General features: G+C 35.7%; 1 protein-coding gene across 1 annotated transcript in view; it reads right to left on the bottom strand.

The window, feature by feature from the left end:
• Positions 1 to 19,155, bottom strand: part of LOC106881614 (dynein axonemal heavy chain 1) — a 166,532-nt gene that overhangs the window by 145,002 nt on the left and 2,375 nt on the right. Inside the window, exons 2-11 of the mRNA XM_052974699.1 lie at positions 16,636 to 16,848; positions 14,366 to 14,441; positions 13,163 to 13,251; positions 12,111 to 12,199; positions 11,046 to 11,335; positions 8,212 to 8,364; positions 5,995 to 6,241; positions 4,762 to 4,919; positions 1,659 to 1,873; positions 1,131 to 1,298 (exon numbers count right to left, since the gene is read on the bottom strand). Coding sequence (XP_052830659.1) covers positions 1,131 to 1,298; positions 1,659 to 1,873; positions 4,762 to 4,919; positions 5,995 to 6,241; positions 8,212 to 8,364; positions 11,046 to 11,335; positions 12,111 to 12,199; positions 13,163 to 13,251; positions 14,366 to 14,441; positions 16,636 to 16,827 — 1,677 coding nt within the window. The 5' untranslated portion in view covers positions 16,828 to 16,848. The remainder of the gene's footprint in view (positions 1 to 1,130; positions 1,299 to 1,658; positions 1,874 to 4,761; positions 4,920 to 5,994; positions 6,242 to 8,211; positions 8,365 to 11,045; positions 11,336 to 12,110; positions 12,200 to 13,162; positions 13,252 to 14,365; positions 14,442 to 16,635; positions 16,849 to 19,155) is intronic.

Here is a 19,155-nt window from a genome sequence, read left to right as displayed (position 1 = left end):
GTGTGTGTGTGTGTGTGTGTGTGTGTGTGTGTGTGTGTGTGTGATTGTGTGTGTCAGTGCTTTTGTTTCAATGTCTCCTTGCCTTGAGATCGGGAACTAGTTGTAAGCAAGTGTCACTGCAAGAGATGTTCTTGTCTCCAATCTTCCTTGTAATCAATGTTTGGTTATGGTGAAATATTACCTTACTTAGAAACAGATGATGGTCGGTGATGGATAAAACATCCAGCTGTTCAAAATGTGTCTTATCCATGTGAGTATGGATGCCTCATAAACATATACATATTACAAGGATGTTAATATTTTCAATTGATACATTACAACCATATCTGATTCTTCAATGGTTCAATTCTGTGTTTATATACATATATTTTAGTCAATTGCTGACATTTTTCAATGGTTTCTTCCATTGTGTTAATGTGCTATTCTCTATCATTAATAAAATTGTCAGCTCATTTGATGACACAGGTATGCTAGTGATCTAATAATCAAACAGACATAAATAAATTGACATGCAATTTTTTCACTGTTGGTCTTGTGGATAAGAGAACAACATTGTTGGCATAAAGGCTGATGAACCCAGGCTCAGTACATATATCAATGGAGATCAAACTGTTAGTAAATAATAAGAGTTGATCTACTCAATGAGTACTATAAAGCTAAGTTTTTGAAGGAGCAGAACTACAATACCAGTTTAAGTCATACTAGAGAAAGAGAATCATATAATTTCATTGTTATGGTATCCAGTAAATTGTCAATATGGTTAAACTACAAACTATTAACTTTCTCTTTGCAAGATAACTAGACAGATTAGAGGGTCATAGCTTGATTTTTTTACCTCTTACAATGTTGCAGAAGATTGATTTTGCATGTATCTATATAAATATAGCAGAATATGTATATACAAACTAGTTTCTATTCAGAAATGTTACAACACTCAACCAAAAATTTGATCTAAACTAAATTGATCTAGTGACATGATCATTTAGCAGTGTTCTACAAACAGCCAAACATGCCCTGTTTGAAATTAAGCAATCACAACAATAATCATAACAATGCATTTGTATATTTTGGTTCCATTATTTAGTTTAGTTAATATCATCACAACTTTTACAAGAGAAATCATCTAATACCTGCATTATGAATTTAACCATTTCCATGAATGTTTTCAATTTAGATTTTTGGTAAACTTCCCAGTTTGACTCATGAATATTGAACCATCCTTTACCAATGTCTCTAAGGCTTGTTCTAATTGCAGCACGGAGAGTGGATATCCAACTATCTTTCAAAAATAAGGAAATCTAAGAAAAGAATTCAAAAAAATTTTTGAATTAAAGGTTATCATTAATTAGCAACACATCTCAGTTTCAAAAACATCTATTTGTTGTACTTGCCAGTAGTCTGGGTACACAATATCAGTTAAATGTAATAAAGCAAGGAAAGAAATGTCTTAAGTAAGAATGCAGCACATGAGACAAATGCAATGAGCTAAAATAGCTATTTTATCTGTTCAGCTCCTACAACTCTTCAGGAATAATATGATGTCATAGTCAGAGATATCATATATCTAAACTTCAACCACTCCAGGGATACAAGAATATGATTATCTTTATGTATAGGGGAAAAAAATTCCAATATAAAATTCAAAATAATGTAGAAACCTGAGCAGTTGCTTGAGATTGTGTTTGTTCAAATTCATCAATTTTCAAGGGTTTTGTAGTGGGCACATGAAAGAGGGACATAGAGGCCACTTTGTTACACTCTATACGCAGCTTCACACATGTATGAACAGTTTCCTCCCGTGTCAGCAAGGATGTGAAAGCAAACTTATCATATTGTTCTTCAAATGGGTAATCTGGAACATCCTCACATACACCTAAATTAAGAGAAGCATTTATTCATTAGTCTTGGAAATTTCTTCAGCTAACTTAGCCACAGCAAAGAAACTAAACTACTATCTCAATTTTGCCAATCTAAGAAAAACCATCAAAATCCATGAGTATAACCATTTTCTCTCTCTTATAAATTAATAACAAAAATTGTTTGCATTATTTTTAATTATTATCTAAATGCTAAATATTCTATGATCCATAGAGTTTAATATAATGAGATTGTGTTACTGAGGAAGGAATTGCTGCATTATAAGAGCAGTTATAAGTGTTGGGTGGTCGTCAGGTTGGTTGGTTGATTTCTTCTGTTATATTTTACATCATTTAGAAAGAAAGAGAGAGAGAGAGAGAGAGAGAGAGAGAGAGAGAGTAAATGAGAGAAACAAAAAGAGTTAACATATGAAGTGCAAAATGAGTGCTCATACTAGGCTTGGTGACAGGTAATAAGTAAAAGAACATTACACACATACGTTTTGAAAGAGAAAGAATCATAGAAACAGAGGAGGAGGGGAGGAGGGAGAAAAGGAGGAGGTGACAGAATATTTATACAACTGAGAAATTTGTTTTATTTAAATTACTTATAAGTAATAAATATTTTTCATTTTAAAATCATTATTCATTTTGTCATGCAGTATAAACAACAAGAAATTTGACAAGTTATATTCATTGTATGTACACTATATTTTATATCACCCACAGCAACAAAAATATACTTCAAAAGTTACACATCATATGATGAGTTACACTGTTACATATCTTTAGTTTTGTCATCAAATCTAAAAGGCAAAGATTGATTACAATCAAAGATTCTTTTTTCTTTTTTCTTTTTTTTTTTTTTTATATTTGTTTCAGTCATTTGACTGCGGCCATGCTGGAGCACCACCTTTAGTCGAGCAAATCGACCCCGGGACTTATTCTTTGTAAGCCTAGTACTTATTCTATCGGTCCCTTTTGCCGAACTGCTAAGTGACGGGGACATAAACACACCAGCATCGGTTGTCAAGCAATGCTAGGGGGACAAACACAGACACACAAACACGCACACAAACACACACACATACATATATATATATATATATATATACATATATTGCATTATTTTTAATTATTATCTAAATGCTAAATATCCTATGATCCATAGAGTTTAATATAATGAGATTGTGTTACTGAGGAAGGAATTGCTGCATTATAAGAGCAGTTAGGAAGGGCATCCAGCTGTAGAAACTCTGCCAAATTAGATTGGAGCCTGGTGTTGCCATCCGGTTCACCAGTCCTCAGTCAAATCGTCCAACCCATGCTAGCATGGAAAGCGGACGTTAAACGATGATGATGATGATGATGATGATGATATATACGGCGGGCTTCTTTCAGTTTCCTTCTACCAAATCCACTCACAAGGCTTTGGTCGGCCCGAGGCTATAGTAGAAGACACTTGCCCAAGGTGTCACGCAGTGGGACTGAACCCGGACTCATGTGGTTGGTAAGCAAGCTACTTACCACACAGCCACTCCTGCGCTTATTAATCTTTCTAAAACACACTTTTAGTTTTGGCTATAACATATGTATTATCAATACCCTTGATTCTTCTTCTTTGTTAAGATCAAAGAAATTGAAGTGGTTTTACAGATATGACATTAGTTAACTATAGATGGATGGATGGATGGATGGGTGTATGGATGGAAGGACAGATAGATGTATGAATGCATGGATGGATGGATGGATGCATGGCAGGATAAATATTTTATCAACATTGAGATATGTTATCAGAATAAAAATTGAATCAAAGAATTACTTTTAATCTCTAAAGACATGGAATATCAGTTACTTTAACCACTTGGTATTGTTAAATTAATATTCAAAAATTAGCACAATCGCTGACTAATTGTGAAACATTAATTATCTATTCTCTCAAACATTTTACTGACAATATTTTACATAACCCTTTAGCATGCAAATTATTTTGTCAAATGTAATAATTATTTATTCTCATCTGTTTTGAATTAATCATGTATTATCTCATAGCTTCAAGATTTCAATGATGTGATTGTTTTTTAAATTATTTTATTGGATATGTGTGAGACACTAGAAACTGGTTGAATATTTTGGGCCGGATATGGTCAGTTCAGATGCTAAAGGGTTAATTCTGTTTCCAAAACTAAACACTATATTACATTATTTACATTTGATGGATATTTGTCCTCATCTTGTTTGTTGTTAACACAACGTTTCGGCTGATATACCCTCCAGCCTTCGTCAGGTGTCTTGGGGAAATTTTGAACCTGGGTTCTCATTCCTAACGATGTTACTATTATTATATTATTATTATTATTATTACTATTATTATTCAAGTTAAAATAATAGACAGGGAACAACACTGGAAAATACGAAAACTAAAAGAAGCAGCACATATGCTAGGACACAACAACCTCCTAAGCAGACCGAGTGCAGATATGAATAGCATATGGGAACCGGTATTGAGGAAGGATAGAAAAATAATAGATTTATAACCCCTAAAATCCACTCCATAATTGCCCACGGGCATATGGCGTAGTGGTTAAGAGCGCAGGCTACTAACCCCAAGATTCCGAGTTCGATTCACGGCAGCGACCTGATTAATAATAGTAATGATAATAATAATATAATAATAGTAACATCGTTAGGAATGAGAACCCAGGTTCAAAATTTCCCCAAGACACCTGACGAAGGCTGGAGGGTATATCAGCCGAAACATTGTGTTAACAACAAACAAGATGAGGACAAATATCCGTCAAATGTAAATAATGTAAATAATTCCTCATCTCTTAAATATAGAACTGTATTAAACAATATATTGTTTTACAGTTACATATTTTCTTTGAGATAAACCAATAATCACCTTGCATTGAAAGCTTTTCAACAATTGGTTCAGGTTGTGTAACAAATGTAAACGTTATTGGATCATCCCTTACGGTTTTGTCAAATATTATCTTGTTCATTGTTCTACAAAAATCTATATTCACTTCTTTCTCCAAGAGTTGGATATGATCTTCAAGACTGTTGAAAAGAAAGAGAAATGAATATAGAAACATCAAAGTTGTATGACATTGAATAAAAAGTTAAAACTTAGCAGATAGTCCAATAGATAATAATATATTTCTGATGACATTGATTACTCCTTAAGAAATCATTCAACAGTATCATACTTTCTTCTTATTAAAGCACCATGGTGTGCTCTCCAAACTCCAATCAGCAACAGCTAACTCTCATCTTACATTAGGATACCTACCTTGCTTTGTGTCCTTCGAGAGTTAGCAGACTTTTATGTTCACAGTTCATCCTAACTTTCGTTATTTCTTTCAAATCATTTCTGCTGGCACAGAGGTTCACCAACTTCTCACCAATTTATTTACAAATTTTTTGATTCCACATGCACTAATTCAAGCAGCTATGGACTTCTTTTGGATTCTATGCCTTGTAGTTTGGTGTAATTTTACTGAATTCTAAATTTGAACACTCAGATCTGATTCTTAACTAGAGATTATTTAATTAAAGTTATGCTCAATAATGAGAACATTTCATTTTAGCTTTGATGATTGATTTTCGTTAACAAAAGAAAAAAATCTCCAAAATTATAAATTGAATAGAGTCATGCAGTGGAGAGGAAATTCCATCTTTGCAAGTATGAAGACAACCCCAAACCTATTTTGAGAGAATAATAACAAGAGGTTATAGAAAAAAACATTCACTGATTTGGCATTTTTGGAAAAACATCCCACTACTCTCTCACCAACTCCCTATAGCACACACACATACACACACACGCACACACATCAAATCCCCATTTGACCACTCCTACCCGTCTTAAACGCCTACTATCACAATTCTTCTTCTCTCTAAAGTATAGTAAGGTAACTTTCTCATTAGGCATTTCCTCAAAGATATGGAAACAAAATAGTGTAACCTATAAAATGCCCCCAAAAATAATCATGAGAAATTTAGAGCAAAGTTGTCAGCTTATGAGATCCATCCATTTTTGCTCATATAGATTATTCCAAACATTTTCTTTTGTTTTACATTCAGTAAACATAGTAAAAATAGAAGACAATTTTTAAAATAAAATAATTTTTACTTTTTGTCTTTGTAAATTCCACATGTATTTTTTGCCCATTCTGTCATTCTCTTGAGAGATGCCTGATCAAGTTCACCAACTCCATCCATTGGCATGCAATCAACATAAAGATGGTAACGTAACAAAGCTTCTGTTGTTTTTCGCTGTTTGACAGCTTCAGCAATACGCTTGGCAAATACTCGAGGATCTTCAGCACAGAACATTAAATAAATTCTTGGTGTCCATGACTGGTTTTCTGCTAATATAACTGGGAAAACATAATGACAATAGCTAGAAATAGCAAATTTGTGTGTGTGTGTGTGTGTGTGTGTGTGTAAAGGGCCTCAAAGTAAAAGGATCTAATAAGCAAGAAAACGATGCTTCTGATGAGAGCCAAACCAAAATTCCTGCCATTAACCAATGCGAGAGTTGAAGTAAGCTTGATGATGGAATTTGTCAAGCATCGTACAAAAGACTGGCTGAAAAAAAACACAAGATCACCAGCGAAGAAGAACAAGAGGTAAAAACAAATGGAGAACTTCCAGCAAAGAAGAACAAGAGGTAAAGACAGATGGAAAAATTACGGAACAAGAAAAGGAATTTGGAAAGACAGTTATGCACCTGAAATTCTGAAGATAAAGCAGGATTAGGGAAGATCTGGAAATACCTCAAAGAAAGGTAGAATACATGGGGAAGAGACGACTGCAATTAAAGAGACAGCAAGAAATGTTCTTCTGGGAGCCTTACAAGTATACCAGGAGCCTCATCAGTTACAATCAGATGCATTCTGAACAGAGAAAGTCACTCTGAAAGAGCACTTGATGAATAAGACATATTCAGAGACCAGGCAGCACAGAGTCAGTCCCCTGAGCACATTGCAAACCTGGTGTAGTCCAACCATACTAGGGAAGAAGAAAGTAACAGGAAATCTCCAACATTTCAGCAAGTGGCTAAGAAAGCTAGGAAAAAGTCTGCCTTTCTCTTGAACAGTATACCTTTCTGGCTCAAAGGTCTTCAGAGGGTTACATGTTAAATAAAGTTGCTATAGAACTTTCATGTCAGCTGCCAGTGGCTGAAAGCAGCTAGTAGGTACATTGCCAAGGAACAGCACTCAGAGAATGTGATCTAGTTCTACCTAATCTCACTCTTGAATGTAGAAGGAAAGATATTCTTCATAATAATGGCATCAAGATTATCTCCTCAGCAACAACTATATTGGCGCATCAATTAAGAAGGACGATGTCTCTAGTGGAGCTAGTTGCCTGGAACATGGAAGTATGATCTGGGAAGCCATCTAGTAAGTGAAGGAGAACAACATTCACTTGGATAGGATGTGGTTGGGTTTGACAAAAGCCTACGGTTTTGTACTCCACCAGATGATACAAATATTTTTCTAGATGTACCATATTTGGAAGAGAATATCCAAAATATATGATGCATTTTTCATCAGATTTAAGATATGGTTTAGCACCAGAGAATACACAATTAAGCTAGACTGTAGGTGGAAATCACAAAGAGATGCACAATGTCACCAATACTCTTTATTCTGGTGATGTAGGCGCTCCTAAGTGATGTAGAAAGCAAAGCGAAACCTGCAGAACTTGGCAAATGTCAAATGTCACTGCCTTCTTGGATGATGCTACTATTCTAGCATCCAAAGAGTCAGAGGCTTGTAATTTGCTCAGAAAAATGGATGACATAATAACCTTCAAACTGAAGAAGTCTGGAATTCTCCCCGAGGAAAGGGAAAGTGAGTCAAGAAATCAGCTTCGAAGTAGGTGGCAAAAGGAACCCTACATTATCAAAACAGCCAATGAAGAATCTTGGAGATGGTGCAATAAAACTTTAATAGACACCAAACAGATGAAAGAATTCACTAAATCAGACTGATGTTGACCTATGCTGCTAAGAGGCAAAGTTGAAGTTGCCACTTACATCAAATATAGAAGAGTACAAGGCAAAGGTGATGAGATGGCAGGTACATGTGCATGCATGTGTGCGTGTACATGCATGAATGCCTTTGTACTTTTTTCCCACATCCTACTGTTTGGCAACTTGGATTGGTTTATTCACATTCCTGTAAGTAAGTAGTTCAGTGAAAGAGAATATTAGAATAAGTACTACGCAAAATTAGGATAGTAGATGGTTTGTTCAACTAAACCTGTTAAAGTGGTGCCCCAACATAGTCTTAGTCCCATGACTGAAAAAAGTAAAAAGTAAGAGAGAAAAAGTATTTACCATTTTCAGGATCTGTTATCCCTACCACAAGATTGCCATCATCATCAATTAAACGACCTTCAGAATTCACTTCTTGAACAAAATATTCTTTGGTATCAGGTTTGTAGCCAAGCACTCCAACTTTCTTCCAAGCATGAGAACTTTCAGGAACACCTAATAACAAAAACTTCTTGTTACAAAATAATAATGTCTATAACCTGGCATATTTAGATGTGTTTCCATTAACCAAAACAACGGAATTCCACACTTCATAGTGTGCTACTATCTTAGCTCGCTCCTGAACAGTTAAGCAACAGTCATCTGGACAATTAGTCAATAAGAAAATAAAGAATCCCCATTAGTGTTCTCCGTTGAAAAAAAATCTTTCTGTCATGACTTCAGTGACACTAAAAATTCTATAAGCAATTTCTAATGCCTAATTACTTTCCACGCACTCTATATATACATATACATATATACACATAAATACATAGTAATATATTACATATCATTATCATTGTTTAACGTCTACTTTCCATGCTGGCATGGGTTGCATGGTTTAACTGAGGGTTGGCAAGCCAGATGGCTGCACCAAGCTCCAATCTAATCTGGCAATGTTTCTACAGCCTGTTGCCCTTCCTAACGCCAACCACTCCAAGAGTATAGTGGGTGCTTTTTACGTGCCACTGGCAGAGGACCAGTTAGGTGACACTGGCATCGATCAAGCTCGAATGGTGCTTTTACGTGTCACTGGCACAGGAGCAAGTCAGGCAGCACTGGCAATGATCACACTCGAATGGTGATTTTTATGTGCCACTGGCACAGGACAGGTGAGGCAGCACTGGCATCAACCAGGTTTGACTGGTGATTTTTACATGCCACCAACATGGATGCCAATCAGGTGGTACTGTCATCAGCCATGACAATGACTTCACTTGACTCAACAGGTCTTCACAAGCACAGTTTATTACCCAATGATTGAAGGCTACTCTTGAATGGGCTGTTTATGCTGCACTGGCATAGGCCACAGTTACAGTCTCACTTGGCTTGCAGAGTCTTCACAAGCACAGCATATCTCCAAAGGTGTCGGTCACTTGTCATTGCCTTGGTGAGGCCCAATGTTTGCAGGTCGTGTTTCAGCATCTTATCCCAGGTCTTCCTCTTCCATAGGTTCCCTCTACTGCTAGGGTGTGACACTTTTTCACACAGCTGTCCTCATCCACACACAACACATGATCATACCAGCACAGTCGTCTGTCTTGTACACCACATCTGATGATTCTTACGTCCAGCTTTTATCTCAGGGCAATTACACTCTGCCGTGTATGCACTCTGACATTACACATCCATCGGAGCATACTGGCTTCATTCCTTGTGAGCTTACGCATGTCCTCAGCAGTCATGGCCCACGTTTCACTGCCATGTAGCATGGCTGTTCGTATACATGCATCATACAGTCTGCCTTTTACTCTGAGCAAGACTCCCTTTGTCACCAGCAGAGGTAGGAGCTCTCTGAACTTTGCCCAGGCTATTCTTATTCTAGCAGCTATACTTTTAGAGCAACCACCCCCACTACCGACTTGGTCACCTAGGTAACGGAAGCTATCAACTACTTCTCGTTTTCACCTTACTGACAGCATCCCTGTACATGGCTTGGACAGCACTCACTAACCACTCATCTATCCCTGGTTTCTGCATTGACCACCAGATAAGGGATCAGAGGACCCTGTCAAAGGCTTTCTCCATATCAACAAAAGCCAGGAAAAGAGGTTTATCTTTGGCTAGGTATTTCTCTTGCAGCTGTCTTACCACAAATATAGTAGCAGTGGTGCTTTTCTCTGGCACAAACCCAAACTGCATCTCATCTAGACTGACTCTCTCCCTAATTAGTTGGGCTGTGACCCTCTCTGTGACTTTCATTACCTGATCCAACAACTTGATACATCTGTAATTATTTGTATCTAATGCATCACCTTAACCTTTGTAGCAGTTGATTATGGTGCTGCTATACCAGTCATTGGTTATGATTCCATGTATCACCTGACTGACTATAGGGATGACTGGACTATAGTCGACACCATCTGATATTTTAAGCACACAATATGAGATGTTTAGATATCCAGAAGATCCACAAGGCAGGTAAGGGTATGTAAGTGCCACAAAAGGACTGTTGCTGAGCTCCTGGTTCAATAATAGCATGTGTGAGTAGTCTAAGGCAGGGTGTGTGTGAGCATGTATATATTGAATAAAATAAGATAAAGCCAAACCAATTTGGTATTCCTAAGGAATTTATAGATAGAAAGGCAGTCTTACAACAGTCTCAAGGAAATAAATGATATTCCATCAGAAACAAGTTAAAATAGCTTCAAAGGAAAGAATTAGTGGAGTTCACATTTTTAGAAGTTATTAGAGAGAGAGAGAGAGAGAGAGAGAGAGAGAGAGAGAGAGAGACAAGAAATTAGATTTAATGCAGAAAATGTAAAAGGAAAATATGAAAATAAAAATATGTTTAGAATGTTAAAGTTGCTGTTCCGTTATCCAAGAAATGTGTTGTGTAGAATGCATAAACAGTCTTCTTTCCCATGATGTGTAAAGTCTGATAAGAACTCATGTGTTGTTATTTCAAATGCAGATATTAATTCCATGTGATGTTCAGTCAAAAGGATCATGTAGTATGATCCTTTTGAATGAATGAATGTATGTATGCATGCATGTATGTATATGTATGCTGGGGACTGTGGTGGTGGTGGTGGTAGTAGAGCTCTGAAGTATTACAGTAATATAGGAGATAAGTATAAAGTAAAAATAAATGAAAAAATTTGGAGAGATGAAGATAATACAAGTTAAAGAAATACCTTGATCATCTTTTGGATGATTCTTTAAAAAAGCAAGTCCTGGAACTGGTTTCAAAATATTGTTCTCTTCTCCCATACGTACCCATTCATAGGGTGTGCGGCAATCATATTCTTCATTATCAAAGATCTCAAGTGGAAGATATGTTTTGAAAGGAGTTGTTCGTTCTTCAATTATATCTATATTTTTAGATTCAGGATCAAAAATATTTATAGGAATCAATTCATCACATGATATTCCTTCAGCAGTGAGTAAATCAGTGAGGTTAAGACTTGCATAGAGACGTCGTCTTCTATAAACAAAACAGAGACAACAAAACATGTCAGAATTGCCACATTATTCCCTAGAAGTGGTCGCTATTCCAGTATGAATACCATATTTTAATAAATTTAATGCATGTTCATTTGAAGCAATAATATGTTATAGCTTACTGGAAAACCTATGTAGCTAAAAGATCTTAATGTCAGTTCACAGAAGAAATCCAACGTACCATCTTTATAGTGGTACAAAAATGTGGGTGAAAAGCACCATTTGAGTGTGGTCAATGCCAGTGTCGCCTGACAGGCTCCCTTGCCAGTGGCATATAAAAAGTACCATTTGAGTGTGGTTGATGCCAGTGCAGCCTAACTGGCTCCCTTGCAGGTAGTATGTAAGAAGCACCATTTGAGTGTTGTCATTGCCAGTGCCGACTGACTTGCTCCTGTGCCAGTGGCATGTAAAAAACACCATTGAATTGTGGTTGATGCCAGTACCACCTGACTAGCCCTTGTGCTGGAGGCACATAAAAAGCATCCACTACACTCTCAGAGTGGTTAGCGTTAGGAAGGGCATTCAGCTGTAGAAACCTTTCCAGATCAGATTGGAGCCTGGTACAGCTTTCTGGCTTGCCAGTCCTCAGTCGAACTGTCCAAACCATTCCAGCATGGAGAGTGGGCATTAAACGACGATGATGAGGATGACAAACTCCAATACATGTCAGGTACTTTTTATAATAATTATAATCTAAAATGTATAATCATCAAATGGATCAAGGTATAAAATATATAATAGCATGTGTGGCAAGTTACCTTTCAATTTCAATTTTTCGTGGACATTTTCCAGTAGGTGTATAGTATGGTAGCTGAACTTTTGCTTCAAAAGATTTCCATGGAAAATCCTGATGAGAAAGACATGGATTTCCTGATTACCATCAATTGAATATTTTGGAGCTAGCTCATAATTAAAATGTACAGCTGAATACAAAAACAAGGAACACACTATTGTTCTTTAAAAAAAAAAACAATGTTTTTCTAAGATGGTTGTTGTCTTACATTCATCTGAACTAAGTAGGAAGGGGAATGAAAATTATCTAAAATTATAGAAATATATTTGTCAAAGAAAGAAATCATTCATGGCTACAGAAGAGGCAGAAATTGCATTTATTCTGAAAATGAAAGCATATTTTGTTTTGTGAATCTCATGTTTGTAAATATTTCAAACAAAAATTGATGGTAAAAACCAAAAGGCAACAATTTGCAAGATTCGAACCCCTTGTAATTAATCTACACAAATTTTTTACAAGTAACAGTAAATGACTGAAATGTTTGAAATACTCTGTAGCATGGGCAGGGACAATGATATCATTTCTGGAGGAGTCAATGTAAGCAGACAACTGTCCATAGTTACATTAGAAAAATTGTTTTTCTTTAAATAGCTAAATATGAAATTTGGCTATTTTCAGGAGGATTGCTAAAATGAGGGTTGTATTATATCAGTGAACATACTATAGAAATTTTCTATAGGAATATACTAAACATTGCATATTACTTTGATCAATATTCTATGTCAAATGTTTATCTCCAGTAAATATGTCATTATAACTGATATAGTAAAATGAATGTTAAAGGTTTATAAAAATCCTGATTGGGTTCCTTTTCATTTGATTATTAACCTTCTTGCATATCATCATTTCTACATAAGATTTAGTACTTTTTCAATTATATTTTTTAGAACAAGATAGTCATAAATAGTTAAAGAGATTCTGTGAAGTCATTTAATATGCTGATGTAGCAGCTAAATCTTACTCAGTGCTTCCCATGTTATCTCTAAAACTGGGAATAAGATTTGAAAAAGTACTAACAGATTTGGATGTTGGTGCTGTTGTTTTTTCATAAATTTCACCTGTTAATTTTTGCATGGCAACTTCATGTGGAATGTTACATGCTGTCACTGTTGAAATATAAAGCAAAATATTGTGACATATAGAGCCAAACATATTGTGAAATTAATGGTAGAATAATGGAATAAGTAAAACATATTGTTGACGATAGAAATATTGTGGAATGTGTAAAAAAAAATATTGAAATATTGTGAGATGTATTGTGAAGTATGAAATATAGTTGGATATTGCTTAGATATTGATAGAAAATGAAAAAAACTGAATCGTGGATTAAAGAAAAACAAATAAGCAAAAATTGACACATCTGGCCATAAATACTATTTTCAATGTTATACAAAGAAATATTATAACGGACACTTAAATAGTAAGTATTCATACCTTAACATTAACCATATTAGCCAGAAGGTTGAAAACCAAAAAAAAAAAAAAAAGATTTCAAATAAAAAGATTAGTTATGTATTCTGATTATTTTTAAAGTTTTTGTATAAAATGTAAATGGTATTAAAACACAACCTATTACAACTTTTATTACACTGTATATGAGGTGGTATCAAAAAGTTCCTGGACCAGTTATGTTTAATTAAAAAATAACTTACCTATCAAAGTTTAAACATCATCTCCTTCAAAATAGTTACTTTGTGCAGCACACATATAGGAGTGCACCTTTGGTGCAAGTTTGAAAATGTGCCTCTCTAAACTCTAAAACCACAAACATTATGTAAATTTTCACTTTGAATTTTTGCATAAACTGGCATTGCAAGCAGAGTTGTTACAGAAACAATTGTAATGGTTCATTAAAGGATTTCTTTGTCTTATTATTTGGATTATAGTTTGCTCTTCACCACACAATGGTTTTACCATTGCAAAACTAGGATTTTCTACACTGGAAGAATTTCAGTATTAGTCTGGAATCCAACAGTGTTGATAGCCTAGAACTCAGGTTAAGTGCTTCTCTGGAAATACCTTACCTTTACACCCTACCAGGACCTAAGATGTGTGCGTGTGTATGCATGTATGTACACATGTACACACACACACACGGTGGCTTAACCTACTGTGTGTGTGCCAAACTGACAGGTAAAATCATCTGAAATGAATCTATAATATTGTATACCATAGATATTAATACATATGTATTTAAAATACATTTAAAAATGGCTTTACCTTGTGGTGAGTATTTCACTTTTTGAATATTCCATAGAGTATTCTGCCTGATATTTTGTGATCCAACAATTGCAGGCTGTAATGAAGTGAAATATGAATGGGTCTTCTGCCAGAACATTTAAAGAATAAATTAAATATACTACAATTGAAATTCATGAACAAATGCATATTTACAAATTGATCAATAAGATCTATGTGTATAAATGTTTGATTACAAAAACATATGCACTTTTGTATGTGCATACATATGCCCTCTATATGCACATGTTTGCATGTATGTTTGTTTCTGTTTCTCATTGCTGAGTATGTGTGTCAGCATTTTGTATATTGTATGTGTGTGTGTATGTGTCTCGTTGCCTTTCTGGCACTTGTACCCGTGACATATGTAAGGATTTTCGAGCGAGATCATTGCCAGTGCCCCTAGACTGACTCTTGTGCGGGTGGCACATAAAATACACCATTCTGAGCATGGCCATTGCCAGTACCACCTGACTGGCCTTCGTAGGATTTTAGAGTGAGATCGTTGCCAGTGCCCCTGGACTGGCTCCTGTGAGGGTGGCACATAAAATACACCATTTTGAGCGTGGCCGTTGCCAGTACCGCCTGACTGGCCTTCGTGCGGGTGACACGTAAAAGCACCCACTACACTCTCTGAGTGGTTTGCATTAGGAAGGGCATCCAGCTGTAGAAACTCTGCCAAATCAGATTGGAGCCTGGTGTTGCCATCCGGTTTCACCAGTCCTCAGTCAAATCGTCCAACCCATGCTAGCATGGAAAGCGGACGTTAAACGATGATGATGATGATACAAAGGTGTGTCTGTTGTGTGTGTGTGTGTGTGTATGCACAATAGTGTCCTTTTGGTTGACTACAAAGCTGAAGTCTATCCTGGTATAAATATGTAGTCAAGTGAGACAGACTTCCAGTTTAGTTATCTTTCACTGCTTGTCATCAACATTTTAATCATTATTATCATCAGCATTTGTGTTAAGCTTTATCTTTACCATTAATCTTTACATTATCACCATTGTTGTTAACTTCAATTGTTTTTTCTTAACTCTTACTTTGTACATTACTGAAATTCAGAACTTACGAAGATTTTTGATTATGGAATAAACTGAGATATAGTAGACATCTGAAAGCAAGAACACAAGTTGCGAAAAGTGAATGGAGACACAGTAGGAGTCTCCAAAGTACAAATTCATCAGGTGAGTTATTGTATCTAGTTTGTAAGGAAGTAACTTGATACTATCCCTGACGATGTGAGCTAACAAAGACTGATAATTTTCAGAAATATATAGGTTCTGTTATTTAACTAACTTCATTGTGAAAATAGACCTAGAAATTATATGAAGTTCAAGAAGTAGAGTAGATGGAAACTTAGAAATTCCTAGCTTCAACAAAATGGTTAACTTCATGAAGTAGAGGGTGTGAGATAGAGGGCTTGCAGCAAATAGGCAGAAATGAGGTATTGTTTCTCATGAGTGACACACAAGAGGTTCTCATATCAATGACACATAAAAGACACCATCCAGTACACTTTATGGCATGGTTGGTGTTAAGAAGGGCATTCATCTGTAGAAACGAAGCCAAAATAGACTGGAGCATGATACAGCTCTCCGACTTACCAATACCAGTCAAACTGGCTAATCCATGCTTGCATGGAAAATGGACACTAAATAATGATTATGCAATGTAAATGTCGAGGCATGTAATGTTATCTAAGGCAGTATCAAGCACTTACAAAGGTTATTTGCATAATAGAGATGAATGAAACATTAGCATACAATGGTATGTATTTGAGAACATAAATTCTCAGCTTATGTTATCACGAGTAATGAAAGTTACAAGATGAAGCATATTTTTATTGCTCTGTCATCAGCTCCATGAGTAATGCTAGCAATATTAGAGAAATTCTCAATTATGTTAGATAATTAACTGTGAAATTAATTAGATATTTCAGTAAAAAAAAAAAAGGGTTTCAAAATTAATTTCTTATTAACATATCTTAAAACATGCTTGAAAAGCAACACATTTTTTATGACCCAATTTTTTAGAAGATATTGTTAACTGAATTTAGCTCGCTTCTATATATATTACTGATCAAAGTGAGACAAAATTCAAAATTTAGTTTAGCAGCATTTAATCAAAACTGCAAGACATTGCACTCAGCGCTATAAAGCACCGAGTCCAATGGTTTGCATTCTCGGTTATTTTCACTTTACTATATTTGATAAATATAATGAAAATTCATATTTATAAAGACAATAACCAATGATTTGTTTGAATCTTTTGCAATAATCTCAGAATAATATCCTTGTTCCTTCAAATCTGTTGGCTGCTCTTGTTCTTTCTTCTGTTTTTTCAGATTTGTTACTGAATTTGTTTGATTGGCCAAAGACCGACGTCGACTCATAGATATACTTGCTAAGCTTTTAATTGGTGCCAATAAATTGGGGTCCATTTTTACTTGATTTGTAAAAATCTGAAATAAAAAATGTTTATATAAATTTTATAAAATAAAACAATTTTTAATTTGCATTTTATATTATTTTATTGGAAAAGGATAGGATAAATATCTATCCTATATGGAATATGCCTACATATCAATCATAGCATATTTAAGTCAAATCAACCTGTTCCTTCCACAAAAACTGGAAGAATAAAGCATAGAAATCAATGAATTCATTCACCATCTCATTCTGACTTTTCTATCACTTACTGTTTGAAGAAAATTGGTTTCATGTGTATCACTTCTTTCTAATTTGAATGAATTTGGTAGTTTAAACACAGCCAGATCTCAAGCAGTTTCATTAGACCTATGATCTGGTAACAAACACCGGTTGAATGAGATTTTTTTCTCCAAGTCCTGACTCAGAATCTCACTGATTGATCCAGTTTAATTCTTGCTTCTTTTATTACTTCATACTCCCTCCAGTTTCATGTTGATCATATCCATATGGCAGCCACCAAGCAGAAACGCTTATTGTGCAGAATATTCTTAACTCTCTCACAACATATGCTAATAACATTGGCTACTGGATTTATAGTCAATCACTTGTCGTCCATTACCATGTAGTGAACACAATCAATTTTCTCCTTGGTGGTGGCAATTGGAGGATGTTGAAGAATCTCTGTTCCCCACTTTTGCACTGTTGATAAAGCTGGAGTGTCATCCCCTAATGTAACCAGCATGTCAGTATGAATGTCCTCTGAGGCTAAACTCTTTTTTCTGAAAATACATGATAACACCATGATGCCAAGTTTTGTCCATTTTCAAGAGAAGTCACAACTAGTTATTTCTGAAGTCTTCTTTGAATAGTCAAATGTCAGTTTACCTGGAAAGAAACAATGCAGTATGCAAGATTTCACAGATCTAGCATCACCCTTTCATAGTCAGCCTATGACATATTTTCAGCTTGCCCTTCTACATTTAGATAATCAAATGTAGTGTATTTTCAGCTTGCCCTTCTACATTTAGATAATCAAATGTAGTGTGTGTACACACTACATTTGATTATCTAAATGTAGAAGGGCAAGCTGAAAATATGTTATAGGCTGACTATGAAAGGGTGATGCTAGATCTGTGAAATCTTGCATACTGCATTGTTTCTTTCCAGGTAAACTGACATTTGACTATTCAAAGAAGACTTCAGAAATAACTAGTGACTTCTCTTGAAAATGGACAAAACTTGGCATCATGGTGTTATCATGTATTTTCAGAAAAAAGAGTTTAGCCTCAGAGGACATTCATACTGACATGCTGGCTACATTAGGGGATGACACTCCAGCTTTATCAACAGTGCAAAAGTGGGGAACAGAGATTCTTCAAGATGACCCCAAAGTCTGGACATCCTCCATATATATATATGTCATGATGGCACCACCGTTTGAGCATGATCGTTACCACCGTCACCTTCCTGGCACTTGTGCTGCAGCATCGCGTTTCTGGCACCTGTGCCGGTGGCTGAAAAGTCATTCAAGTGAGATCGTTGCCAGTGCCGCTGGACTGGCTCCTGTGCAGGTGGCACATAAAATACACTATTTTGAGCGTGGCCGTTGCCAGTACTGCCTGACTGGCCTTCATGCTGGTGGCACGTAAAAGTACCCACTACACACTCTGAGTGGTTTGCATTAGGAAGAGCATCCAGCTGTAGAAACTCTCCCAAATCAGATTGGAGCCTGGTGTAGCCATCTGGTTCGCCAGTCCTCAGTCAAATCGTCCAACCCATGCTAGCATGGAAAGCGGACGTTAAACGATGATGATGATGATATACAGGGTAGCCCAAAAGTATGTTTACACTTATCACATAGGCACTTTAAATTTCTGCCTTACAAACTGAAACGGGAGTTTGGCAAAATTAACCAAATTAGCATAGAATGGTTTCATATTATTTTACAATTAAGATCTAAACTGTTAAAATATGTATGCAAAAGAGACAGTTGAATAACCGTAAACCTACTTTTGGGCCACCCTGTATGTATGTGTATGTGTGTGTATATATATATATATATATATATAAAAAAATCTTCTTTAACTCTTCTTCCCTCCCACCCCAGCTAGCCAGTCATACTGTCTCTTAAGAAAGTAAAACATTCCTTCAATATACACAAGAGAAAAAGGCCAGGTCAGTTCCTTCTCAATTTTATTCGATTGTCAAAGAATATGTATGAGAATATGTATATGTATATGTATTTTTCCATATGTGTATTTTCATACACTGTTTTTAACACTGTTTTCAACAATTTCACCTTAATATGACAATCAGTATGTAACACTACAAAGTTCATA

This window comes from Octopus bimaculoides, chromosome 19, assembly GCF_001194135.2.
Source record: "Octopus bimaculoides isolate UCB-OBI-ISO-001 chromosome 19, ASM119413v2, whole genome shotgun sequence".
In the NCBI taxonomy this organism is placed as follows: domain Eukaryota; kingdom Metazoa; phylum Mollusca; class Cephalopoda; order Octopoda; family Octopodidae; genus Octopus; species Octopus bimaculoides.
Note: the sequence above shows the minus strand (reverse complement) of the source record. Positions and strands in the feature narration are given on the sequence as shown.